Source organism: Anser brachyrhynchus (genome assembly GCF_964034855.1).
Source record: "Anser brachyrhynchus genome assembly, chromosome: 6".
NCBI classification, from domain to species: domain Eukaryota; kingdom Metazoa; phylum Chordata; class Aves; order Anseriformes; family Anatidae; genus Anser; species Anser brachyrhynchus.
Genome location: NC_137700.1, coordinates 30392452 through 30415788, shown reverse-complemented (window position 1 = coordinate 30415788; position 23337 = coordinate 30392452). Strand labels below are relative to the sequence as shown.

Genomic DNA, 23337 nt, shown 5'->3' with positions numbered 1-23337 from the left:
ATGGCTGGGAAGGGCTCTGGAGTCCCAGCCCGGGCTGTGCCGAGATCCCTCACAGCGTTACCAAAACAGATGTTTATTCCTCTTGCAGAGGGGTTGCTGCACACCGTACCCGTGTGCACAGGCCTGCCCTCTCCCTTCACGCAGGGCGAGTCTGTCCAGCACTGTCCCTGGCTGCAGGCAAGCCACAAGCAGCACAAATCCTTCCCTCCCGTGGGCGCAGGGAAGATGGGGGGGGTGCCGGGGTGTCGCTGTCTGCTGGCCCCCACGCTCCAGGCAGTACCAGCTCCGAGGGAGGCTGTGCCCGTGGCGTCAGTTGCATGGCTTGGCAGGGCAGCAGCATCCCCGTCAGATTGTCAGCCAGCACAGGGAGGGGATGCGGGGCGCTCACCTGCCCGGGCTCCCCACCAGGAACCTGAGGGGACAGAGACGGTGCTGAGCCACGTCCCCAACACCCCAGCTCCTTCCCAGCTCCAGCAGCACCCGCTTACCATTCCCCCCGTGCCGCTACTGCCTCCTTCCGCACCAGCCTCTTCTTGTCATCCAAAGGCTTGGCCAGCGCCCGGATCACTCTGGCCTTGTAGGGGAGCAGCTGTAGGAGAGAGACTGCTCTTAGCGAGGGTGCCGGGGTGCTGGGTGCCCCCCAGGAGGCCTGGGAGCCCCCTGCACACCCGCAGGGGCAGGCAGCGGGAGCACTTACCACTATTGTGGGCAGGCTGGTGAGCGCATGGGCGCAGCGCAGGGCAGCGATGCGGACAGCCTGCAACAGACAGGGGTGAGGGGACGGAGGGGACACGGGCGCAGGAACGGGGAGCACGGTGTAGGAGAAGGGTGCACGCACCATGGCGGGGCTGGAGGTGAGGCTGAGGAACTTGGTGACCAGCGTGTCGACGTGAAGGCTCATGATCTGGGGAGCTTCGAGCAGCAGCGGCTGGAGGCAGCTCAGGGTGGAGAGCTGCACCACGCGGTCTGAGCAGGACAAGGCCTCAAGCAGGAGGGAAAGCAGCTGCGGGGAGGGGAGAACACAGGTGTCAGCAGCTCCCAGCTGTGCGGTCTGCGCACTGCCACGGTCCCCCCGCCGGGGCTGGCTCTCACCGTGGGTAGCTCTGTCACCAGCACGGGCTTGGGAAGGTGGTTGAGCACGTGGGACAGCCCCTTCAGGTAGTTGGCCTTCACGTCTGCGGAGGGCAGAGGCGGTTACGGGCAGGAAGGAGAGGACGCTGGCTCAGGCCCCCGGGGTAAGGGGGCACTGGGTGGCGGGGCTGGGGCCAGCTCTCACCGGGGCCGGCCCCGTGGAAGCCCTGCACCAGCTTGGGCACGTTGTCAGTGAAGAAGCGCTGGCGGAACATGATGCGCACGTCGGCGTGGCAGCCCTTGTGCAGCACGTCCGGGGACTCGGCCATGAGCAGGGAGAAGCCATCGGCCGCAGCGGGGCCCAGCTCCGCGTCGCCCAGCAGGCCCAGCAGCTGCGAGAGAGAGAGCGCTGAGACGGGGTGCCCGCAGCCAGGGGCACGGGGGGAGCAGGCGGGCTCCTCCGGGAGCACCCAGCCTCACTGCTGCCTACCTTGTCCGTCAGGTGGGAGCTCAGGGGGTGGTAGCGCAGCACCAGGGCTTTGGTCACCTGTGCAGGCAGAGCAGAGTCAGCACCCCGCTGCCCCTTGGAGGGGGAAGCCCTCTCCCACGCGCAGGGCAGGCCTTACCCAGAGCAGCAGGGTGAGCGCCTGCGCTCGGCGGGGCCCCTCTGCAAGGCCAGGCTCCATCCTGTTCACTGCAAGCTGCAGGATCTCATCCAGCTGCTGCCCTGCGGACACAGAGGGGACAGGCTGAGCCGTTTCCCTGCCACCACTGTGCAGGGACCCACACGCCCTGCCCAGCACCCTTACCCGCTGGGTGCTTGTTCACCAGCCCCGCGAAGCACTTGGCGGCCGTGGTGGCTGCGAAGGGGCAGTTGCAGGAGCAGCTCAGCGCCAGCAGCTCCCGGAGCAACCGCTCCTGCTGAGGGATTGCCACCTGAGAGAGAGACAGAGCGTGTCACGGCCTGGGTCCAGAGCTGCTCCCTTCCTCTGCCCGTGGAGCTTGCTGTGGATCTGGACAGGATGGTGCTCAGCCAGGACCCCTTCTCCCCACCAACTTACGTTGCGAGGCAAGGAGCAAACGAAGGCCATGAGGAGGGCGACCAGGCGTCTCTGTGCCTCCAAGCACTCCCCCTCCTGTGGGGGAAGAACAGCGCCCACATCAGCCACGGTCCCTGCTGGCAGCCTGTGCCCACAGCCTCATTTCCTGCCCCTGGTCAGCGCCCCAGCCCCCTACGCACCGCAAAGGGCTGGAAGGAGCAAGGGAAGCTGTTCTGGGGCAGGAAGGAAACCTCTCCATCCAGGAAGAGGGGCACGACGTGAGACACGCTCTGGGCAGCCAGCCTAGGAGGAAGGAGACATTGCAATGTGCTGCTCTGGGAGCATCACCAGAGAACTCCCCGGAGGCACAGGACCTCCCCCGTGGAGCAGCAGAGGGGGACGCAGCCTGCCCCGTGTCCCACGCCAGCATTACTCACTCAGGGCTAAGGTGGGTGGTGGCAGCGCTGATCACGGGGACCATGGCGGCCAGCACGTCCTCCTCCAGCAGCGCCTTGCCCAGGAGCGGGTGGGCGCTCTCTGCAGACAGCAGGAGGAAAGGGACGCGCTGCTGCCCAGCTCTGCCTCTGGCAGGGGGCAGCAGGGCCCGCAGTGCCCGCGCCTGCCGGCGGGTGGCAGCAGCAGCGCTCTGCAGGGCCCCAGGGAGCCGCTGCTGTCCCCTCCGGGGCTCCAGCCCCGCACCTACCTTGCATGGCGGCCTGCACGGCCATGGCCAGCAGACAGGGCACCGCCGCCTGGTGGAAGTACCAGCAGCCCTCCGCGTCCTGCTGGCACTGCAGGGCCACGCGGTGCAGGCTCTGGCACACGGAGACCACCTCTTGGGCACTGCCGGCCTCGCTCCCTGCGGGGCACGGTCACCGTCACACCGCGCAGCCGCTGCGCCCGCCCCCCCATCGGTGCCAGCGGCACCCCAGGGCAGCCACCAGGAGCAGGAAACCCAGCTCCTGCCCGGACGCGCTGCGCAGAGCCGCCCGCTGCGTTACCTTTCTGCACCTTCCGGAGATGCTGCAGCAGGACAGGGACGGTCTCCCTCACGATGCTGGTGTGCGTGGACACAGCTGCCAGGGCCTGCAGGCAGCGCTGCCGCAGAGAGCGGAGGTCCTGGGATCTCTCCTCGTCCCGCTCTGAAGGGAACGCACACCTCAGAGGGGCGTTAGGGTGGCACCCGGGCTCCCCAGCCCGAGGACATTCAGGGCCCAGCCCGTGCCGGGGTAGACGGGGTGCAGAAGCTCGGAAGGACCACCCCAAGCCAAGCCCAAGGCTCCCTGCCCAGACCATGGCCGGGCAGCTCCCCGAGGGCAATCCCAGCTGCAATCCCCAGACACAGCCCTCCCCGTGCCAGCACCACAGCACTTGTGCTGGGAATTTCACAACAAGGCCAGCCACGGATAGACCTGTGCCATGCGGCACGGCCTCACAGCTTCACCCCAACACCAGAAGTCATTCCCTTCCCACCACCACCCCTACCTGACCGCAGCTCCTCCCCGAGCCTGGGCACCATGCGCCCGGAGAAAACCTCTGGGTAGATGGGGGCCAGAGATCCAGCTGCCTCCATCGCTGCTTCGCTGCCAGGAGGGAAGAGAATGGGGGGGGGGGTAATGTAAGCAATGCAAACCCTGAGCTGCTTGTACACCACCTGCAAAGGTCTGGGCCAGAAGGTGCCTCCAGAAACCCATTTCTCAGCAGTCTGCCTTTTTCATGCTACTGGCTAGCAGCGCAGAGCCCCCTGCATTGCAGGCCCAGACTTTCTAATTTTCAGACCACAAACTACTGGTTTAACCCTTTGCTTTTACACCCGTGCCTCCACCGCCCCTCTCTGCAGCAAAGCTGAACTCTGTGCCTCCTCCCAGAGTGTGGGTGACGGGAGTGCAGCCCTCACCTGCTCTGGGAATCCTCCTCGTGCAGGGCGAGCCGGATGAGGTGATCCACAACCAGCTCCAGGTCAGGGGGAGACAGGAAGCCTGGAACAAGAGCCGCAGAGGAATCATGCCCTTGGCCAAAGGCAAAGATCCTGGAGTTCTGGCCAGCACCCTCCCCCCTTGTCCAGGCTGTTGGCAATGCTGCAGTACGCAGACTCCAGAGATACCCAATACGAACAGGCAAGAGAGAAACCGAGTGTCCCTAGAGATCACGGCCTGGGTAAGAAGTGCTGCCACTGCTCCTGTGTGCCTACGTGCAGTACAGGCAGCCACCAGGGTGCCCCAGCAGCCACGTGCACCACGGCTCCCGGAACGGGGTGACACCTCCCCCCGCCTCCCCAGGAGAAGTGCGGCACCAACCTTGCAGGGAGCCCAGGACGGTCAGCGCCCTGATCCCAACCAGCTGCAGCTGCACACTGGGGTCCGTCAACGCTGAGAACACCACAGAGCAAACTGGGGCTCGGAGGGACAGCAGGGCACTCTCATCTGGAGACAGAGGCACAGACGGAGTCACTGTTGTCATCTGGCTGTCACAGCAAAGCCGCCCCCATGGCACTGGACAGACTCTTCCTGGGGCAGGCTCTTTTCCCTGTCAGTTCACACCCACCCACCCATGCAGGATCCCTGGCGCAGGCAGGTGGGCTGCACAACAGCTGCCCAAGTCAATGAGCTTTTGTTCTCCGTCAGGGCAGGGGAAGGCGAGGGCAGTGCCAGAAGCCCCCAGGGACACAGCGGGGGTACGTGGGTACCTCCGGAGGGACCAGCAAGCCTCACCTTCTTCCACATGTCCCCACTTCTGCTGCAGCTCCAGGAAGCCCAGCAGCATTTCCAGGATTGTCCTCCTCTGGCTGCTCTGCAGGGACACAAAGGCATAACCCAGCTCTCCGTGACTGCTGGGACCCAGCTACGTCTCAGCCCAGTGCCAGGAGGCCAGAGGGTGAACGGGGGGTGCCACCCACAGCCAGGGAAGGACGCCCATTGCAACTGATGGCCACCCACCCTATTCCCACCGAGCCAGGCAGAGCACCCGGGTGTGTTCAGCCCTACTGCGTGTGACCCCTGCTGCGGGGTGCCCCTCACCTGCGAGTGCTTGGTGTACTGCTCCAGCAGCAGGGGCAGCACGCTGCGGGTGAGGCGGTGGTAGGTGCGGAGGGAGGCACCCGCTGCTGCCTGCAGGAGTTTGGCACTCGGCCACACCAGCTTCATATCGGGCTCGCACAGATGGTGCCTGCAATCTGAGACAGGCCGGGCGTCAGCCACACCGGCAGGACCGCCTCTGCCTCGCGTGCGGGGCGCAGCTGGTAGCTGGGCTGGGACACGCTGCTGGGGCACAGCTCTGAGCTGCAGCGTGGCCTCCTTGGCAGAGCCGCTGCCTCCAGTTCCAGGCACGCAGCACAGCTTTGGACTCCCCAGTCTCAGCTGCGAGGGAAGCAACTCAATCCAATTTGCATTTCCTACTGTACCCTCTTCTCCTCCCTCCTACAGCCAATTCCCTCGAGAGAATTCCCTCAGAAGCCAATGCTAGCTGTGAGACCCAGAAAGAGAAGGAACAGGCTTCAAAGAGAACATGAGGGCAGACCTCCTGCGGCTAGGAGGATGCTTGCAGGCCTGGCAGCGCCCGCAGGCCTGGCTGCTCAGGGCAGGGTAGGTCTCCCTGCCAGCTACCTTGCAGGATGCTGCTAAGGAAGGAGTCCAGGAGGTCCTCGGCGTCTGAGCTGAGCACGGAGCGGGAGAGGCAGGCGGAGAGGGCGTGCAGCGCGGTCAGGCACTCTGCCTCAACCTTCTCGCTTGCTGTCTGGAACACCTGCAGGAGACGCCGTGGGATGAGCTACGCGCAGTGCTGACCCCAGCCGCAGGCTTCACGTTCCCAGCACGGGGCTGAAGGGCTCAGAGGCTCCAGCACGCAGGAAGCCATGCTTCAAACAACACGCCCCGCAAGCCCCAAGGGGTGGCCTGCCCCCCCATCCCTGTTTTTCAGCTGGGCTGTCCGAGGCCACTGGTGGGGGCTGGGAGGAGATATGGGGCCCTCGAGGACTGCCTTTGTTAGGGGCCCTGCAGCACTCACCTCCCTGCGCAGGGATGACCAGAGGCTGGGGAGGAATTCCTGCAGCTCCTTCTGCCCGTAGATGGCACAACAGGCCGTCTGCAAGAGAGAGCCAGGAGAAAGGATCAGAGAGAAGTCAGGACCAGTAGGACACAGAGCAGGGACGCTGTGAGACAGGAAAATGTGGACCGGGCTCTGCAAGGGAGAGTCTTGGGCTGTCAGACACAGGAGAGGAGCTACTGCTGGCACAGGCCAGCTGTGGGCTGAGGGCAGCGGGGGATCCCTCCTTACCAGAGTCTGCAGGGAGTCGAGCTTGGCACTTTGCAGGTCTGAGTCCATCTTCTCAATGAGCAGAGGGAGCAGGAACTACAGAAAGAGGTGGTTAGGACAACCCGCTCCGTGCCACATTGTCCCTGGCCCTGCAGGGCTGCAAGCTCGTCCTCTGCCAGAAGAGCAGAGCTAGAGAGAGACATGCAACAGGCAGCCCCTTCCCGGGGTGTCACCCTCCCCACGCCCAGCCCCAGGGACAGGCAGGACACAAGGGCTGCCAACAGGCTCCTGCTCCCAGTCGTTCCCTTCCCACAGAGCTGCTCTGGGAGCTGCAGAAGTAGGAAATGCAGCCTGCGCTCAGGCATGGTGCTCGGGAACCCGAGGAGCCACCTACCTCAGCAAACTGGGGCGTGGAGGCCAGGACGGCCCGAAGGCTTAGGATCAGGTCTTCTCTCTGGATGCCATGAGGGTCGTTGGGGGGCTGGAAGCACAGAGAGCAGGTCGTGAAACATCAGCCAAGCCTGCGTCACCTCATCTCCAGCAAGGCAGCAGCAAGGCCAGTCTCTACAGCCAGCTTGGCACTGGCCTGGGTACCACAGCTGGCAGCACAGCACTGCCCAGCTCAGACTCTTCCCCTTCCTCTCCTCCCAATCCCCGGAGGGGACACGAGACCCTGGGAAAACGCCAGAAGGAAGGGGTTATGGCACGGGGCAGACTCACTCACTGGAGTAAAATCAATGGGGAAGTAGCAGGATGTCACTTCAAACAGCTCCTCCACAAAGGGACCTGCGGGGAGAGGAAAGTGTTAGCAGAGACGCCGAGCAGGGGAGGCACAGCAGCTACGCCCAGCACCCGTGAGAGGCTGGCTCTACAGCTCCTAAATCACGTCAGGGCCAACCCGGCCCTGCTCGGACCCCAGAGCCATCCCTCCAACGGTTCAAAGAGAAGCGATTACGTCCCTCGATTGGCTCTGCAAAGCAGGCCCAGGCTCACCCAGGGCATAGTTCTTGGCAATGAGATCGCGCACGATCTGGAAGGCCACCAGCAGGTTGCGGGGATCCTTCTCCCCATCCATCACCTGGATGAAGCCAAAGGTGAAGTCAGCACCCAGGCCCTTCAGCTCTGCAGAAAGAAGGTGCGGGACACGAGACCTCACCAACGCAGCACGAAATCAGCCCAGCTTCCCCAGTCCCACGGCCCGTCCAGCTCTCCTCAAGCAGTGCCACAGAGCCCTCGGAGCAGGAGAAAGCAAGCCACGTCCCCAGCCCAAACAGCCCCAGAGCGGTTCTGGCACCTGCCCTCACCTTCCTCCCTGGTGGCCATGAAGTTGGTGATGATGCTGTAGACTGTGTGGCGGTCCAGCTGCAGCAGGGACTGGAGGGAGGAGCAGAGGAATCAAAACAAGCCTCGGTACAGAGCAGCGCTGCTACCCCCCGCCCAGGGGCACACGCGTGCCCTCGGGAAGCGGGCAGCACCCTCGCAGCTCAGCTGCTGCTTTGTGGCATGCAGGCCCCACGTACCACATGCAGAACGTGCACACGCTTGTGCGACTGCACCTGAACGCGACCATGTCCACCACTAAATGGACACTATCACAATCACACCTGGGCCACTTATGCTGCCCAAGGCCTTCCAGCACAAACAGTCTTAAGACGGAGGAGAATTTGGGAGCTGGAGCCACCTAAACACTGCCTGGAGAACAGGAAAAAGGAAATAATCCCCCTAGGGTTGATACAGGAGAGGACAAGGGCCAAACAGGAGTCTCAGCTGCCTTCTGCCTCCCGCTCTGCAGCGAGCCACGCTGCCTGAGCTCTGCAGGAGCACCGCGCTGCTGCTGGAGGACGTGCTACGCTGCGCTGCTGCTGAAGGTCCGAAAGCAGGCAGGCTATCCCCAGACACACCCAGAGAACAGGAGGAAGGAAATCACATTGCTCACCTGCACGTGTACCTCCTGGAAGATGGCTTTGAGCACGGATACTGCTAGCCCTGGGGCGAGTACCTCACACATGCTCTGGGAACAGGAAGAGAAAAGCAATAGGAACGATGACTCTGTACTTGCAGGACCCTCTCCTACCCCGGGGGAAGCTTGTCACCCTTGCAGAGGAAGGACAGGACACCTGTCATCCGTGCTGCCCCCAGGGTAGGCAGGGTGTCCTTGCCCCAGTACCAGCACGGGGCAGAAATTCATGGCATTCTCCGCCCCCCTGCGAGGGGCACAGCCTGACACGCTGCTTCAGCTCGCACCCAGGAGCTGCGTCCCCCCAGCACCACCCCGGAGCCATCCTCGCGCTGAGGGCCGGGGGGACACAAGCTCACCAGCGCACGGAGTCCCTGGAGCACCGAGGGGATGACGAGGTGATGGTCTTGCAGCCGGTTCTCGTAGAACAGGACCAGGTGCAGCACTGTCAGAGACAGACACCGATGCGCGTTAACCCTGGAAGGAGCTGCTGGGTGAACAGCGAGAACGTCTCACGCTGGTAGAAGGGAAGAAGCGCCACTGCTGGGCGCGCCCCCTTGGTGCTGACACCGTCACCCTCCCTGTGAGGGACCCACAAGTGGCCGCAGCGGGGCAGCACCGCCTCGGGAGGTGCTGCAGCCACCCGAGAGGCGCTTGCCCCGGCCTGTCCGGACACGTGGCTGCAGCCACGGGCAGGGAAGCGGCAGCCGCCCGCTTGGCCGAGGCCGCAGGATGTCACGGGGTGGGGCAGGAGCCCCGGCTCCCCCCCGCGCTCAGCTCCACAACACGTTCCTGGGGCCTGAGTCACGGCCGCGGGCGCCTGCACAGCCCGGCCCTGGGGAGAGGCAGCAGGAAGCAGACTGGAAGAGCCGGCTGGCAGCATCCTGCGCCCACAGCTGCTGCAGAAAGCCGCCCCCCCGGCAGGCAGCCTGACGCAGCGCCTGAGAAATGAACTGCGTGAGGAGGGCCACGAAGGGAGACGGGCTGGCTGCGGTGCCGCAGCAGCTCCCCTCCCGGGGGAGGTGACGGCTGCTGGAGACTTGGTTCACACCTGGCGTGCTCCCCTGATCCCGCCAGGCCGTCCCCCTGAACCCCACCAGCTCCTCCTGTTCCCGCAGAGCTAACCCATCCCCGTCACAGTCGTTACACCTGACTCCAGCTGCACCAGCAGCTCTGAGCATATTCTCCCTCTGCCCTGCCCAGCACCAGTCTGAGACTTACACAGAGCCCGGCACGTTCTAATTCCATCCTTCCTGTCCTCTGCCTCGCCTGCTAACTACTCCCCTGCCCTCCTGCCAGCCTGCTGCCGTGGGTTCAGCCACGCACCAGCAAGGCCCCCAGTCCAACTCAAAGCCCGGCAGCGCTTAACTGGGCTTCCCTGCTGCCAACCGGCTGTTCTGAGGCCTTTACCGCAGCCAAACCTTCTCCTTGCCTCCACGAGCGGGGCATCTTCCTCTCCCACCCCCATCCTCCACTCCGCTCTCCTCCTCACGCTGACCTCCCCCTCCTCCCCAGGCGACAGGGGTCCCCCGGAGTTAACCCGGGCAGCCCGAGGGCTGCGGCGTGACTCGCTTTGCGAGCGACGGCTTTCCTGCAGTGAATCAGCACCCGGGGATTTTGACACGCAGATGTGTCCCCGAGGCTTCCCACGTGGCGCTGAGCACGCCTGGGTACGCAACACCCACACGCTGCCAGGGGCACCGGCTGCAGCGCCAGGCCCCTGCCGGGCCCCGGCACATTGAGGGAGCCACCCGAGTCGTGTCGGGAGGGTGGCAAACAGGCTGCGGTGCGAGGCCCCGTGTCCTCGTTGGACTTTGACTCCCCAGAGACACACACAGAGCTGCCACGGTGCTAAAGCAGCCCCTTTGCCGAGCGCAGGACAGGCTCCCAGGGCCCCCAGCCCGCCAGCAGCCATCGCGGGGCGCAGAGCAGCGCTTACCTTCCTTCTCCTGGAGCAGGGAGTGACACTCGAGGAGGACCTGCGACAGCAGCTGGATGCCTCGCCCCCGCGCCCGAGGATCTGTGTTCTCCAAGCAGGACCTGGCCCACACGCAGCAAAAACCCAAGAGGGCCGTTGTGAGCGGGGACCCCGAGCGGGCAGGAGGCGCGCCCCGAGCGAGCGCGTTACAAACAGAACGGCGCTGCCCGACGGCGCTCGGGGGGAGCTGATTCCTCCTCCTCCCCGGCCACGCCGTCCCCAGCGGGAGCTGTCTCAGCTGCAACGCGTTCTGGGGGCTCGCCGCCTGCTACGACACCTTCCCACCGTGCCGGGAAGGCCTCGTGGGCTGCTCCGGCCCCGTCCGTCCCCAAATGGCTCCCCTGTCCTGCGAGGGCACCGATGGGGCCCCACGCAGCGAGCAGACGGCATGCCTGCTGCCCAGCAGCGCTGAAGCCAGCCCGCCCTGCCCGAGCCGGCAGCACGCACACTTCTCCTTCTTGTGGGGACGTCCCCGCAGCCCCCTCACACGAGGTACGGTGCGTTTAAGGCTCTCCTTACCCCAGCGCTTCCACGAGCTGCAGCACAGTCCAGCTTCCATCTTTCACCCCTGGAGAAAAGAGGTAAAGAGAGTGAGCCAGGGACTCCCAGACCGTCCCTTAGGCACGGCGCTACCGAACACCCAGCTGCCCCGTCTCTGCGCTGAGCAACACCTGCACAAACCCCCTCCCGAGATGGAGGGCATGGAGAAATATGGTTTTGTGGTCGGACTAGGGCAGCGCCGGGACTCCTGGAGCCGATTTCCAGCTCTGACTCAGACGCCCCGGCCAGGTTGCTTCACTTGCCTCCTGCCTCAACGTTCCTGCAGCTGAACTGGGGGAAGAGTCACTCCCCGGGAGGCTTTGGTACCGGCTGGCTGCGTCCTGCGGGAGCCCTGGAGAAGGGCAGGCTCTCTTCTCCTGCCACCCACAGCCAGCACAACCACCCCGTGCGAATGCTCTGTGCGTGCCTTCTGCTCAGGCACGAGGCACAGTGCTGCTCCGCTCGGCCCACTAAGCTGTCCCTCAGGTGGCCCGGGACACGGCTCGTGCCTTTCCCCTCCACCGCCCCGCAGGAGGTCCGAGCAGCGAGCCGCTCTGCGCTTTCAGAGCAGCACCTCCACAGAGCTGCCTGCGACCTCAACAGGAAAAGGCGAAGCGTGAGATCTGGCCGCAGCCGGCTGTTAATGCTCCTGCGGTCAGGAGCCCCTCGCTCTGCTGCAGCGAGCGGGCTCGCCCCGGTCTCGGGGAGCGGGGGGCCGCAGGGCTTTGCCTCTCACGAGGTGACCGCGCCAGCCCCAGTGGCGCCGCCCCTGCCGGCTCACAGGGACCTGTGCCCCCCCGACACCTCCCCTCCCCTTCCACACGCCATCCCAGGCACCATTTCCACACACTTTCTGTTCCTCCTGTCTCCCCCACTCCCTTAACACCTGAGCCCGGTATTCCACCCATCCCGGCGAGCGCGTGACGGATCCCTGTTACAGCACCTTCCCTCTCCCTGCTTTTTAATGCCAATAAACTCAGCCTCCTCTGACACCTGTGCAGCCCGAGCTGCCCGTGACAGCACCGAGGTCCTTCTCCCTAGGTGACACGTAACGCAGTGCTCAGCAGCTCACGTGAGCAGTTCACTGTGCTTCTTCCAACAACTGCACAGGGGCCACGAGGTCAGAAAAACCTCCACTTTCGCTCAAGGATAGGTGATGCAACCTAATACTCTCTGATGCGCGGTTCTGCGCGAGGTCAGAGGGGCCCGGGGTGCTGGCTTGTCAAGGTCGGTTTGTCACAAGCGCCATACGGCTGGCGGGAGCTGGGGACCTCTCTGCGCGTGTGGCTTTGAGGAGACAAAGCTTTCTCCAGGCACTTCTGTAACATGACCACGGATGACAACGGCATCTGTAAGGTTATCTTCCCTTGCCGCTGGGTTTTCCGCCCCATCACAAATATGTCAGGGGCTTTGTGCAACTCTTTTGCAGTCTCTTCGGTGTCACGTAGGTTAGTGTCCTTTCACCTCCTCCAATTTCCTTCTACTTTCCACCAATGGTCAGTTCACAACCCAGCATCTTGGGAGGGGTCTACGAGCTGCTCCTCTCTGTAACGCAGCCTACGGAGCCCTTCCCTGCTCTCTCAAACCCTTTCCGCAGCGTGCCAAAGCCACTGCCTACAAACACAAACATGCCGCCTTATCCTTAAAAAGCCACCCTCCTGCAGCTACACATTCCTTAACGCAAGGAAGTCACCGAACTGCTGCTCCAAGCGGAAAGAAAGTTATCCCAGGAAACCAAACGCCTAAAGCCCTGCCAGAAGAGGAGAAACCACAGAAAGGGCAGCACGAGCCCCAGGCTCCCGTCAGCTCACCCGCCCCCACGGTCCGAACTCCCGTTCCCTGATCCGGAGCAGCCCCGGCACCGCTGCTACGTCCCGCACCTTCGGTCCCACCTCACGCTCTCGACCAGCCCTCCGAAACCCTGACCCCACAGCCCCTGCAGCTCTGCTTTCGCCCCAGCCCCACCAGCCCCGCCTCACCCCGTACCCCTTCCCACGCTGCTGCCCCCCACGCGCCCTGCAGGCCCCAACCTCAGGTGCCGGCTCCCGGCCCCCGGCGGGCACCCCCCCGCGGTGCTGCTCCGCTACCCGCACACCCTGCCCCTGCCCCTGTTGCCCAGCGCCCCGGGGCCGCCCACGCCCCGCGGCTGCCCCCGCCGGTGCCCCCCCGCCATCCCAAGGCCGCGGCTCGCCCCCAGCCCCAGGCCGCCCTCCCCCTGCCCCCGGCCCTGCCCCGCGCCCTGAGGCCCAGCCCCAGGCCCAGGCCCAGGCCCAGGCCCCCCCCAACCCCCCCCCGCGGCCCGGCCCGGCCCCGCCGCCCCCGTCCCGGTACCTGCCGCCACCTCAGCGGCGGGGCCGTCCTGCTGCCCGCCCGCCGCGTCCCGCACGAGCCCCTCGAGCCGCTCGGCGCCCGCCCCGCCCGCCGCCATGACACCCACACCCAGCCCGGCGCGGCCGGCGCCGCTCCCGCCGCGCGCATGCGCGGCCACCCTCGCTTCCCTCAGTGAGCCGCAGCGCATGCGCGCACCGACCCCGCACCCCCTCATCCCCGCCCCACTCGCCCTTCTTCCGCCAGGAGTACGGCGGCGCGGGAGGGCCAAAAGCGGCGGGAGGGCGGCTTCGCGCACGAGGGCGGTGCCGGTGCCGGCGGCGGGGCGGGCACATGCGCACCTGTGGGGGCGGGGCGGGCCGCGGGGGGGGAGTCCGGCGGCGGGGCGGCCCCGGCGCTCAGAGCCGGGCGGAGGCGGCTGCACGGCGCCGGGGCCCCGCGGGTCGGGAGCAGCGCGGAGCCGGCCCGGCCCCATGCCGAGCCGCCCGCCCCGCCGCCGCCGTCGAGCCCCGCCATGGGCGGCTGCGTGGGGCGGCAGCGCCGGGAGCGGCCCGCCGCCGGGAACCCCCGCAAGAGAGCAGGTGAGCGGGGCCGGGCTCCGGGCGGGGGGGGGGGCGGGGGGCGCCGCGCCGTGCCCCCGGGGCGGCTCCGGTGCCGGTGTCCCCGCGGCGGGGCCGTCCCGCCGCCACCGGGGACGGGTTTCCGCAGCGCTCCGGTGTTTCCCGGGTTGAGGAGCCGGGCCCGGGGCGCGGCGGGCGGCCGGGAGGGGGCCCCGCAGCGCTCCCGCCCCGTGCGCCCCGTCGGGGCCGGGCGGCGCCGGCCGGGAACGGGCGCCCCGGTGTGCACCGGGGGGGCGCTGCCGGTGTCCACCGGGGGGGCGCTGCCGGTGTCCGGGGAGCGGCGGGGTGCCGGGGGGGGCTCTGCTGCCCCCGCTGCCCCGTGCCGGCGTCGGGGGGGACGCGGGGGGCACCGGGAGCTGCAACCGGAGGCTCCCCGGGGCCGCGCCGGGACGGAGCGCGGTGTGCGGCTGCCCCCGCCCGCGGCCGGGGACGCGGCGCCGGGCCCGGCACGTCCCGGCACGCAGCGACCTGCCGCTGCGGGGTGCTCCCGGTGCGGGGGCCGGGAGCTGAGCCCCGCGGTGAAACCGGGCTGGGGGCGTCACCCCGGGCAGCCCCGCTGCGTCCCCTCGGGTCGCGGCTGGGGGCACGAATGGGGCACGGGGGGCTCCGGGGGCTCTGGGAGATGCTGGAGACCCCCGGACCCCACAAGGGACCCCCACAAGGGACCCCACCACGGGGCGCGAGGCGCTGGGAGCAGCCCTGCCGCGGAGGTGCCGTCGGGGCGAGGCTGCCAGCCCGCTCCCGTCAGCTCCCGCGTGGGCGCAGCGAGCGGCCGGACGCATCCGGACCCCCCTGTACCCCCCGCGGGCACCGGGGTTGCACAACGGGCCGGGAATAGCGCGGCACGGGGCGATTACGGGCTGGGCCCGGGCTGGGCGGCAGCAATAAATAGCAGAGGCTTAGCTCCTGCCTACCTGGGCAGGGCTGGCGTGGGGCGGCCGTGCCGCCAGCTCGGGCCCCGCAGCCCCCGGCTCCTGCTTCCTCACCTGGGCCGGCCTCTTCCCTCTCCTGGAAGCCGAGCAGGCAGCTGGGAGCCCCGCCGTTCGTCCGAGAAGAACCCGGCCCCACGGGAGCCTCCTGCCCTGGCTGCACCAGGCTCTGCTATCTGCCGTGCCAGCCCGCGCCCGCCTCCGGTGGTGAGCCATGGGACGCGGGAGGACCTTCGTCACCCTTTAATCCTCGCCTGTCCTTGTCTACCTGGCTGCCCTCGCACCCGGCCAGGGATGTTCATCTCCGGCCCTGGCCACCTGCAGCGGCCGTGGCACTGGTGGCTCCCTGCCCTGCGGTCCCTGCCGCGTCCTTCAGGCCGGTGCTGCCCGGTGCCCGGGGCAGGTGCTGTCCCTGACCTCGCTCTGCCACGCTGCAAATCCCAGCGGCCCAGCACCGGGACTGCTGAATCGGCAGCGCTGCCTGCAGCCGGCTGCCCTCGCTCCTCGGGGATGCTCGGCACCGTGCCCCAGCCCTCGGGGTGGCCGCGCTGCCCTGTGCTGCACGGGGACCCTGTGCCGCGTGCCCAGCTCCAGCCTGGGTGCTCGCTGGGTCCTGGACGAGCAGGGGATGGAGAAAACGGTCGTGTAGTGCTTTGTGTCACCCCGACAAGCCTCCGTGGGGGTGGTGGCTGTCCCCAGCAGCCACGGGTGGCATCACCCTGCCCTACAGGTCACGGCGGGCGCTCAGCATCCTTCCTGCGCAGCCGGGGTCCCACCTTCCCCCCGCGCCCCCCGCAGGATCGGTGCCGGCTGGCCGCCCCGTGGGGCGCGGAGGCAGGAAGGAGCTGTTGTCACTCATTGTCCCCAGCTCAGCTGGGAGTGACAACAGCTCCTTCCTGCCCCACGCTTCCGGCCGTGCCGTGGGGCTGGCAGCACGGGGCCGTTCCCACGGGGCCGCGGCCTGGCGCGGGGCTGCTCCACAGCTCCAGCCCGCCCGGTGCCCCGCAGGGGTCTCTCCAGCACCACCACCCATCCTGGGTGTCCTATGGGTGGTGACGCCCCCGTCCCGTGCCGTGGCAGGGTGCTGCCAGCCTGGGAATGGGCTTTTGCCACCGCCTGGGGTGACGTCCCGGTGTGCTCGCCCTGCTGATCCGTGCGGCAGGCTGTCGGGGCCAGCAGGGCCCGGTGCCACACGGCGCTGTCACCGCCCGCAGCAACGCCCCGCATGCCCTGGGCGGGCAGAGGACCCAGAAGTCATGCCCCCCCCCTCTGCGGGGCTGCGGCTCAGCCCCCGTAATCCTTTTCCCACTCCGGCGCACCGGCTTATTTCTGGCTAATTCCCCAAGCTATAAATACTGCTCTGCCTCAAGGGGCCCTACAGCCACCCTGCTGGCCCCCGGCCCATCCTCCCCTGTCCCCAAAACATGGGGCAGAGAGCCCTGCTCCCTGCTGGGGGCGAGGGATGCTGCTGGGGGGCGGCTGCTGTGCTGGGGGCTGGCTGGGACACACACTGCTGTGTTTGGGGTCCCCAGCAGCCTGTGGGGCAGGGTGGCCTTCCCCGGGCTGTAGGGGCTGGAATTTGGGGTTTCAGCCCCCCCGCCCTGAGCTGCCGCTGCCCCCGCAGGCCGCAATGAGCCCCTGAAGAAGGAGCGTCCCAAGTGGAAGAGCGACTACCCGATGACGGACGGGCAGCTGCGCAGCAAGCGGGACGAGTTTTGGGACACGGCGCCCGCCTTCGAGGGCCGCAAGGAGATCTGGGACGCCCTGAAGGCGGCCGCCTACGCCGTGGAGGCCAACGACCACAGCCTGGCCCAGGCCATCCTGGACGGAGCCAGCATCACCCTGCCCCATGGTGAGGGGGTGGCAGCTCGGGGGGCGGCGGGGATGAGCGCCCCGCATCGGGGTGCGGAGCTGGGGGGGCGGTTCCGGGAGCCTGGGGGCGTGATGGGGACGCCCCACGGGGCACAGTCACTCAGCCCGCTGTCCCCAGGGTCGCTGACGGAGTGCTACGACGAGCTGGGCAACCGGTACCAGCTGCCCGTCTACTGCCTGGCACCCCCCGTCAACCTGATCCTGGAGCGGGGCGAGGAGGAGGCGGCGGAGCCGGCCGAGCCCCTGCCCAGCGCCCGGCGCGAGTTCGCCCTCAAGGTGCGGCTCTCCACCGGCAAGGACCTGCGGCTCAGCGCCAGCATGGGCGACACCATCGGGCAGCTGAAGAAGCAGCTGCAGGCGCAGGAGGGCATCGAGCTGGCCTGGCAGCGCTGGTTCTTCTCGGGCAAGCTGCTCACCGACCGCACGCGGCTGCAGGAGACCAAGATCCAGAAGGATTTTGTGGTGCAGGTGATCGTCAACCAGCCCCTGCCGCCCAGGAACTGAGCTCCGGCGGGGAGGCCCCTTCCTGTGACGGAGCACAGGGGCACCTCAGGGATGTCCCAGCCCTGCCAGAGCCACCGGGTCCCCTCCCCGGGGCCGTGGCGCCGCGGTGGCCCCGCTGGGCTGGAGGCACGGGCACAAATTTGCAGTGGAAGGTGTGGGACCGATGTGTGCCGGGGGGCCCCGCTGTGGGGCCGCCCCTCGGGGAGAGGCTGTGACCCGCCAGCCCCGGCCACGAGGCCGGGATCCCGCTGCCGGGGGGCCGCTGGGCTGCGGGGCTGTGCGGAGATGTCTCCCCTCTGTACATAGTCTGTGTATTTATCAATAAAGCCTTTTCATCCTTCAGCCACGCGGGGGCTGTCCCTATGTGTGGGCTGTCCCCGTGCGTCCTCGCGTAATGGGTGCCTGCCTTTGTGCAGCCGGAGGCTGTGGCACCCGTGGGACACAGCACCCAAGGGACCTGCCCGTGGCCAGGAGGGTGCCGTGTCCCCACGTGTCCCTCCCCTGTGCTCAGCCCAGTCCCAGGGGCCAGGTCCCAGCGCATTAACTGTCCCAGCACAGGGCACAGTGGCCTCATCTTACAAAAAGGGAAAGCAAAATCCAGGGGGGGCTGAGCAATGTCCCCGGCACCGGGAACAGCTGCGGGCTCTGCCTGCCGGCCCCGCGTGCGGCGGGGAGACCAGGTGGCGCTCGGGATGCTCCAGCCCTGAGGTCATCCTCCAAAGCAGCGCGGAGCCGCCGCGAGCATCCCGGCTGCCCGGGATGGGTGGCACGGGCTCAGGACCTGCGGGTTAACGCGCACCGTGGCCCAGCTCCATCCAGCCTCCGGACCGCCGCTGAGGGCTCTGCGCACCCCAGGTCCCCTCCAGCCCAGCGCGGGGGTCCCGGGCAGCCAGCTGGGTGGGCCGTGGGTCGCTTTAAGAGCGCGCAGGAGGTGAGCCAGGGGCGCCAGAAAGCAGCAGGGTGAGCTCATGGCTAAGCTGCCCCAGTCATGTGGAGCAGGCACAGCTGTCGGTGCCCTTGGGCAGCGGGACGGAGGGGCCGGCGGCATAAAGCCCCGCCGCCAGCGGAGCCGCCGGCAGCGCCGGGAGCTAACAGCCGTGGTGCTGAAGAGGAGGAGAGGCCGCATCCTGCCAGGGGCTGCGCGCGGGGCAGACATGGAGCTGGACGTGGAGAAGGCCAAGGAGCTCATCGACCAGAAGCTGGCGGAGGAGGAGGAGGAGGAGAAGGTGGGTCCTGCGGGCTGCCGGCCGTCCCGGGGACCTCAGCAGCGCCCGGGGATGGATGCTGGGGCTGCCCTGTGCACCCAGGGCTCTGCAGCCCCCCCGTGTCCCCGCAGAGGCTGAAGGGCGATGGCCCGCGGGAGCCGCCGGCCGTGGAGCGCATGAGCACGCCGGAGCTGGAGGAGGAGAAGCGGCAGGGCCCCCGCAACAGGGGCATCGAGGCCATCAAGGTGAGGGCCGGGTGCGGGGAGCGGGGCGCAGGAGGGCACGGCGGGGACGAGCGGGGCGCTGCGTGTCCCCGCAGGGCCAGGAGCGGGTGCGGAGGAGCTCAGTGGACCTGCGCCGGGAGATCATCGACGTGGGGAGCATACAGCGCCTCATCGAGCTGCGCAAGCAGCGCCGCAAGCGCCGGGAGGAGCGGGCGGCCACCCCCGAGCCCCCGCCGCCGCCGGAGCCCCTCGAGATCGTACGTGCAGGGGCTCCCCAAAAAGCCGGGGTGCCCTGGAGGAGCAGGACACGGGGCCCCCTGTTGTCCCCGCTGCCCCAGCCCTGCCCTGCCCTGCCCTCAGGAGGGTCCCGTGGAGCCGGAGACCTTCCTGCGAGCTGCCGTCCAGGGCAAGATCCGCGTCATCGAGAAGTTCCTGGCGGATGGTGGCCCCCCGGACACGTGTGACGAGGTAGCGCAGGGTCCCCCGTTGTGCCTCGGATTGTGGGGGGGGGGGGGCATGGGGGAGTCAAAGCCGGCCACCGACGCGGCACCTCGCCCCCCCAGTTCCACCGCACGGCCCTGCACCGCTCCTCGCTGGAGGGCCACACGGACATCCTGCAGAAGCTGCTGGACAGCGGGGCCACTGTCGACTTCAGGGACCGGGTGAGGCCGCGTCCTGCCCCCATCCCCACGGGGTGGGGGTCCCCGCGGCAGGGCTGGCTGTCCCCAGGGCGGAGGTGGCCGTGGGCTGGTGGGGGGGGGGGGCACGGGGTGGTGGTGTCCCCCCCCAGTGACGCAGGCTCTGCGTGCCCAGCTGGACTGCACCGCCGTGCACTGGGCCTGCCGGGGGGGGCACCTGGACGCCGTGAAGCTGCTGCAGGACCACGGGGCAGACCTCAACCTGAAGGACAAGGTGAGGGGGGCACAGCCTGGGGAGGGGGCTGTGCTGGGGGGGCACAGCGGGGAGGGGGGTGCTGATCCCTTCTGGTGTGTGTCTCCCCTGAACCCCAGCTGCTCAGCACCCCCCTGCACGTGGCCACCCGGACCGGGCACCCCGACATCGTGGAGCACCTCATCCACTGCGGGGTGGACATCAACTCCCCGGACAGGGTGAGAGCGGGGCCCCGCAGCCAGCACGGGGGGCAGCGCCGAGCCCCCTCCGAGGGCTGCCACGCGGCCCTGCCCGGGGTGCTGCCATCGGCACGGCCGGGGCTGGGGCGGGCACCGTCCCCGTGTCCCCTTGGGGACGTGGGTGCGCAGACGGAGCCAGGCTGCGTGTCCCGCAGGAGGGGGACACGGCTCTGCACGACGCCACGCGCCTCAGCCGCTACAAGATCATCAAGATGCTGATCCTGCACGGGGCCGACATGATGGCCAAGAACCAGGTGGGCGCCGCGGGGCATGCGGGTGCCTGTGCCATTTGCTGCCGCCCTGGCCCCAGCCCCAACCCGTGCCCCCCGCCCGCAGGCCGGCAAGACCCCGACGGAGCTGGTGCAGCAGTGGCAGACGGACACGCGCCAGGCGCTGGAGACCAAGGAGCAGCCGCAGGGGGAGGCCGAGGTCCCCGCGTGATGGCAGCGGGCAGGGACCAGGGCTGGGCTCGGCGCCAAGGAGCGGGACCCAGCTGAGTCAGCCGTGTTAATAAAGCCAGCACAGGGCAGAGTTTGGCTCCAGCGGGCTGCTCCGGGGGGGCGGTGGGGCCGGCAGGGGCTGCGTGGTGCCCTGACACCGAGTACAGGGGTGGGTGACACCCGCGGGGCTGTCACACCAGTGGCTTGGTGGCAGGACTCGTGGCTGCGGGATGCCCAGGCACCATTTGCCGTGCTTTGCAGCCCTGCCTGGGCACGCTCGGGGAGGAAAACCATTGAGGGCTGCTCAGACAGCGGGGGCACTGCCAGCCCCTCGGCGCGTCCCCAAAACCCACGGTGCTGGGGAGCAGCAGCACTGCTCTGCCTCACCGCAGCTGTGCCAGGAGGGACGCAGCAGCCCCCTTACGAGATGTGCCGCTCCTGCTGGGCTCCGCGCCCCTTGCTCACTCCCCACAGATGTTCCCACTCGCCTGTGTTTACAGGAGACCCTACACCAACACCCAGAGCAGGCAAACGCTGCTCACGGCCCCGGGACTCCCTGCAGCGCTTATTCCCTTCCCTGGCCCCCCAGGTGCTGCAGCCTGGTTAGGTGGGAAAACGAAGGGAAAGCGCAGTCAGTGCAGCCGGGGCTCATCCGGAGGGGTGCTGAGCTCCTTCTGCAGGCCCCTCCTGCAGGTCACCCGGTCCCACCCCCCCGTCTGCCCAGCGGGGCTGCAGCTCCCTCACGTGCCCCATCAAACATTAACAGCCCCTCGGGGGGGGGCGGGTGGCACGGGCTGGCCGCAGCACCCAGCCAGCATGGCGCTCAGCACCCGCCTCGCCTCGGCCCTCCGGCCGGCCCTGGCAGCTCTGCGCCGGGCAGCCCCTGGGCAGCGCCGGGGGCTCAGCACCCCTCCAGGCCCGGAGCCTACGCTCGACCTCGGGGGCATCTTCCCACCCCTCGCCACCCCCTTCTCGGCCCTGCAGGAGGTGGACTATGCCCAGCTGGAGGCCAACCTGCGCCGCTATGCCAGCATCCCCTTCCGAGGTAGGCGCTGCCCACCCCGCCGCTCTCTGCGCAGACCCCTGCCCGCCGCACGCATCCTGCCGCCCTCCCGGGGGGTGCTCAGCCCCCGGCTGGGCTTCGCTGGGCGGCGGGCAGCCCCTGGGGTACCCGCCTTGCGTTTCAGGGCTGGTGGTGCTGGGCTCCACCGGGGAGTACCCGTACCTGGCACCCCGCGAGCGGCTGGAGGTGCTGAGCTGCGTGCGCCGCGCGCTGCCCCGGGACCGCCTGCTGCTGGCGGGCTCCGGCTGCGAATGTGAGCGTGGGGAACACGGGGGGGGGGGGGGGCTGCATCCCCCCGGGACGTCCCTCACCGCTCTGCCGCCTCCCCAGCCACCAAGGCCACCGTCGAGCTGACGGTCAGCATGGCAGAGGCCGGGGCTGACGCGGCGCTGGTGGTGACGCCCTGCTACTACCGGGGAGCCATGAGCAGCGCCGCCCTGGTGCGGCACTACACGGAGGTGAGCCCTGCCCGCCGCCCACCCGCGGCTCTGCCCAGGGCAGCAGGGCTGGGGACACGTCCCGCCTGTCCCCGTCCCACCCGCAGCTCTGGCTGGCTGCCCGCAGGTGGCCGAGGCGTCCCCCATACCCGTGGTGCTCTACAGCGTCCCTGCCAACACCGGCCTGGAGCTGCCGCTGGAGGCTGTCCTCACCCTGGCTCAGCACCCCAATGTCATCGGCATCAAGGACAGCGGCGGGGATGTGAGTGAGGCAGGGCTTGCCGGGGGGACCCAGGGCTGGCCCCAAACCTGTCCCCGAGCTTGGAACAGGGTGTCACAGCCCTGCCCCGAGCCACCCCCAGGACCCCGTGGCGGGGACGGGGCGATGCACGCCCCCAGGCACACCTCTCTCCCCAGATCACCCGCGTGGGTCTGCTCGTCCACAAGACGCAGCGGGAGGATTTCCAGGTGCTGGCGGGATCGGCCGGCTTCCTTCTGGCGAGCTACGCCGTGGGTAGGTGCTGCCGCTCGCCTGGGGGCGCGGAGCGCCAGCGCGAGGGCACCGCAGCGAGGTGAGGGGCCACGATGCCCAGGAACTCGCTGCCAACGTGCCCCCACGTCCCCAGGTGCCTCGGGGGGGGTCTGCGCCCTCGCCAACGTCCTGGGGGCCCCGCTGTGCCAGCTGGAGCGCCTGTGCCGCCAGGGCTGCTGGCAGGAGGCCCGCGAGCTGCAGCACCGGCTCATCGAGCCCAACGCGGCGGTGAGCGGGCAGCACACCCGGAGGTGGCCCCACAGGGCTGGGGGTGGTGAGGACGAGGGTCCCTGGGGGCTGTGGGGCAGCCTGGGTGGGCAGTGCAGCGCCCGGGTGGGGAGCCAAGCCCGGGCTGGAGGCGGCAGGGTGGGAAATGCCAGCCCTCTCGTGCCAGGAACAGCGCGTGCCCTGGCACCGGGCACCCGTCCAGCCCCAGCGTGAGACCCGCAGGATATTTATAGGCGGTGATGGAGGGAATTGCTGCGTCTTCCCGGGGGCCCCGTCCCACCGTGGGACGGCTCCCGGTGTCCTGCAGGGATGCTACACGGGTGGGGACCCACCTCAGCCCCGCGTGGCCCTGCCGCGGGGACGCGGTGGATTGCTGCGCCCTCCTTCCCGCAGGTCACCCGCCGCTTTGGGATCCCGGGGCTGAAGAAGGCCATGGAGTGGTTCGGGTACTACGGGGGGCCCTGCCGTGCGCCCCTGGCCCCGCTGAGCCCAGCCCAGGTGGAGGAGCTGAGGGGCACCTTCAGCACCAACGGCTGGCTGTGAGCACCCGGGACGTGGCCCCGCGGCGCAGGCGGCACCGTCTCCCCCTGCCCCTTCCTGTACCGGGAAGCCAGGGAGCTGGGGACGTGGTGGGGACACTGGGATCACGGCCAGGAGAAAGCCAGCCATCCCGCTCCTTCCTGCTGGACAGGGCTGGTGGAGGGGAAGCTCAGCACCGTGAGGCCACCCTCGTGTCCCCCCTGGGCATGCGCCCAGCCCCGCCAGACCCCAGGACAACCCACCCTGGGCTCCAGCTGGGTGCCCCTCACCCATGTGGGTGCCTGCAGGGAACAGGGCCTGCAGCCCCCAGGTTCTTGCTGTCCCTGCGTGGGCCGGGCGGCCCCGAGGTGCGGAAGCCCACGCTGGCCCAGCTGCCCTCCAGAGCGCCGCGAATAAACCCGCTGACTCCCCTCCGCGCCTGCGTTTGTGCCCATGCAAGCAGCCTCCC

General features: G+C 68.5%; 4 protein-coding genes across 17 annotated transcripts; 3 read left to right on the top strand and 1 right to left on the bottom strand.

Annotated features, from left to right (window-relative positions):
- Positions 1-57: 57 nt before the first annotated feature.
- MMS19 (MMS19 homolog, cytosolic iron-sulfur assembly component) lies at positions 58-13313 on the bottom strand. Of its 2 annotated transcripts, XM_080596800.1 has the most exons (31): positions 13169-13313; positions 10817-10865; positions 10259-10359; positions 8679-8764; positions 8299-8373; positions 7667-7736; positions 7356-7484; positions 7087-7148; positions 6757-6843; positions 6384-6458; positions 6114-6191; positions 5714-5852; positions 5129-5283; positions 4823-4901; positions 4409-4534; positions 4009-4090; positions 3597-3694; positions 3113-3253; positions 2815-2970; positions 2549-2648; positions 2312-2414; positions 2133-2207; positions 1881-2007; positions 1698-1798; positions 1562-1618; positions 1277-1463; positions 1093-1175; positions 839-1003; positions 698-757; positions 489-589; positions 58-412 (listed from the first exon to the last, which is right to left on the bottom strand). In XM_080596800.1, the coding sequence occupies exons 1-31, from the start codon at positions 13263-13265 to the stop codon at positions 385-387; spliced, it is 3072 nt and encodes a 1023-aa protein (XP_080452926.1). In that variant the 5' UTR covers positions 13266-13313; the 3' UTR covers positions 58-384. The 2 variants fall into 2 exon arrangements, with proteins under 2 accessions (XP_080452926.1, XP_080452927.1); XM_080596801.1 differs by lacking the exon at positions 7356-7484.
- Positions 13314-13545: 232 nt separating this feature from the next.
- Positions 13546-17432, top strand: UBTD1 (ubiquitin domain containing 1). The gene is made up of 3 exons (XM_080596855.1): positions 13546-13746; positions 16339-16566; positions 16705-17432. The coding sequence occupies exons 1-3, from the start codon at positions 13680-13682 to the stop codon at positions 17088-17090; spliced, it is 681 nt and encodes a 226-aa protein (XP_080452981.1). The 5' UTR covers positions 13546-13679; the 3' UTR covers positions 17091-17432.
- Positions 17433-17586: 154 nt separating this feature from the next.
- Positions 17587-20175, top strand: ANKRD2 (ankyrin repeat domain 2). Of its 11 annotated transcripts, XM_080596817.1 has the most exons (9): positions 17587-18316; positions 18427-18540; positions 18615-18776; positions 18880-18987; positions 19083-19181; positions 19333-19431; positions 19530-19628; positions 19805-19903; positions 19986-20175. In XM_080596817.1, the coding sequence occupies exons 1-9, from the start codon at positions 18059-18061 to the stop codon at positions 20088-20090; spliced, it is 1143 nt and encodes a 380-aa protein (XP_080452943.1). In that variant the 5' UTR covers positions 17587-18058; the 3' UTR covers positions 20091-20175. The 11 variants fall into 11 exon arrangements, with proteins under 11 accessions (XP_080452943.1, XP_080452951.1, XP_080452942.1 ...); XM_080596825.1 differs by having other exon boundaries at positions 19805-20175; XM_080596816.1 differs by having other exon boundaries at positions 17587-18540.
- Positions 20176-20226: 51 nt separating this feature from the next.
- On the top strand, positions 20227-23302 carry HOGA1 (4-hydroxy-2-oxoglutarate aldolase 1). Of its 3 annotated transcripts, none has more exons than XM_080596839.1 (7): positions 20227-21134; positions 21277-21405; positions 21483-21610; positions 21697-21851; positions 22007-22103; positions 22216-22349; positions 22743-23302. In XM_080596839.1, the coding sequence occupies exons 1-7, from the start codon at positions 20564-20566 to the stop codon at positions 22771-22773; spliced, it is 1245 nt and encodes a 414-aa protein (XP_080452965.1). In that variant the 5' UTR covers positions 20227-20563; the 3' UTR covers positions 22774-23302. The 3 variants fall into 3 exon arrangements, with proteins under 3 accessions (XP_080452965.1, XP_080452966.1, XP_080452964.1); XM_080596838.1 differs by having other exon boundaries at positions 20257-21134; positions 21717-21851; XM_080596840.1 differs by lacking the exon at positions 21277-21405 and having other exon boundaries at positions 20246-21134; positions 21717-21851.
- Positions 23303-23337: the final 35 nt, after the last annotated feature.

Coding starts and splice junctions, on each gene's coding strand:
- MMS19 (XM_080596800.1), bottom strand. CDS start 13,265: ATGGCGGCGGGCGGGGCGGGCGCCGAGCGGCTCGAGGGGCTCGTGCGG. Junction 7,149..7,355: donor TGCCAAGAACTATGCCCTGG/GTGAGCCTGGGC, acceptor CTCTCCCCGCAG/GTCCCTTTGTGGAGGAGCTG. Junction 1,464..1,561: donor GCTCCCACCTGACGGACAAG/GTAGGCAGCAGT, acceptor TCTCTCTCGCAG/CTGCTGGGCCTGCTGGGCGA.
- UBTD1 (XM_080596855.1), top strand. CDS start 13,680: ATGGGCGGCTGCGTGGGGCGGCAGCGCCGGGAGCGGCCCGCCGCCGGG. Junction 13,747..16,338: donor GAACCCCCGCAAGAGAGCAG/GTGAGCGGGGCC, acceptor CTGCCCCCGCAG/GCCGCAATGAGCCCCTGAAG. Junction 16,567..16,704: donor CAGCATCACCCTGCCCCATG/GTGAGGGGGTGG, acceptor CGCTGTCCCCAG/GGTCGCTGACGGAGTGCTAC.
- ANKRD2 (XM_080596815.1), top strand. CDS start 18,079: ATGTGGAGCAGGCACAGCTGTCGGTGCCCTTGGGCAGCGGGACGGAGG. Junction 18,988..19,082: donor CCCCGGACACGTGTGACGAG/GTAGCGCAGGGT, acceptor TCGCCCCCCCAG/TTCCACCGCACGGCCCTGCA. Junction 19,432..19,529: donor ACCTCAACCTGAAGGACAAG/GTGAGGGGGGCA, acceptor CCTGAACCCCAG/CTGCTCAGCACCCCCCTGCA.
- HOGA1 (XM_080596838.1), top strand. CDS start 20,564: ATGTTCCCACTCGCCTGTGTTTACAGGAGACCCTACACCAACACCCAG. Junction 21,611..21,716: donor TGGTGCGGCACTACACGGAG/GTGAGCCCTGCC, acceptor GGCTGCCCGCAG/GTGGCCGAGGCGTCCCCCAT. Junction 22,104..22,215: donor TCTGGCGAGCTACGCCGTGG/GTAGGTGCTGCC, acceptor CCACGTCCCCAG/GTGCCTCGGGGGGGGTCTGC.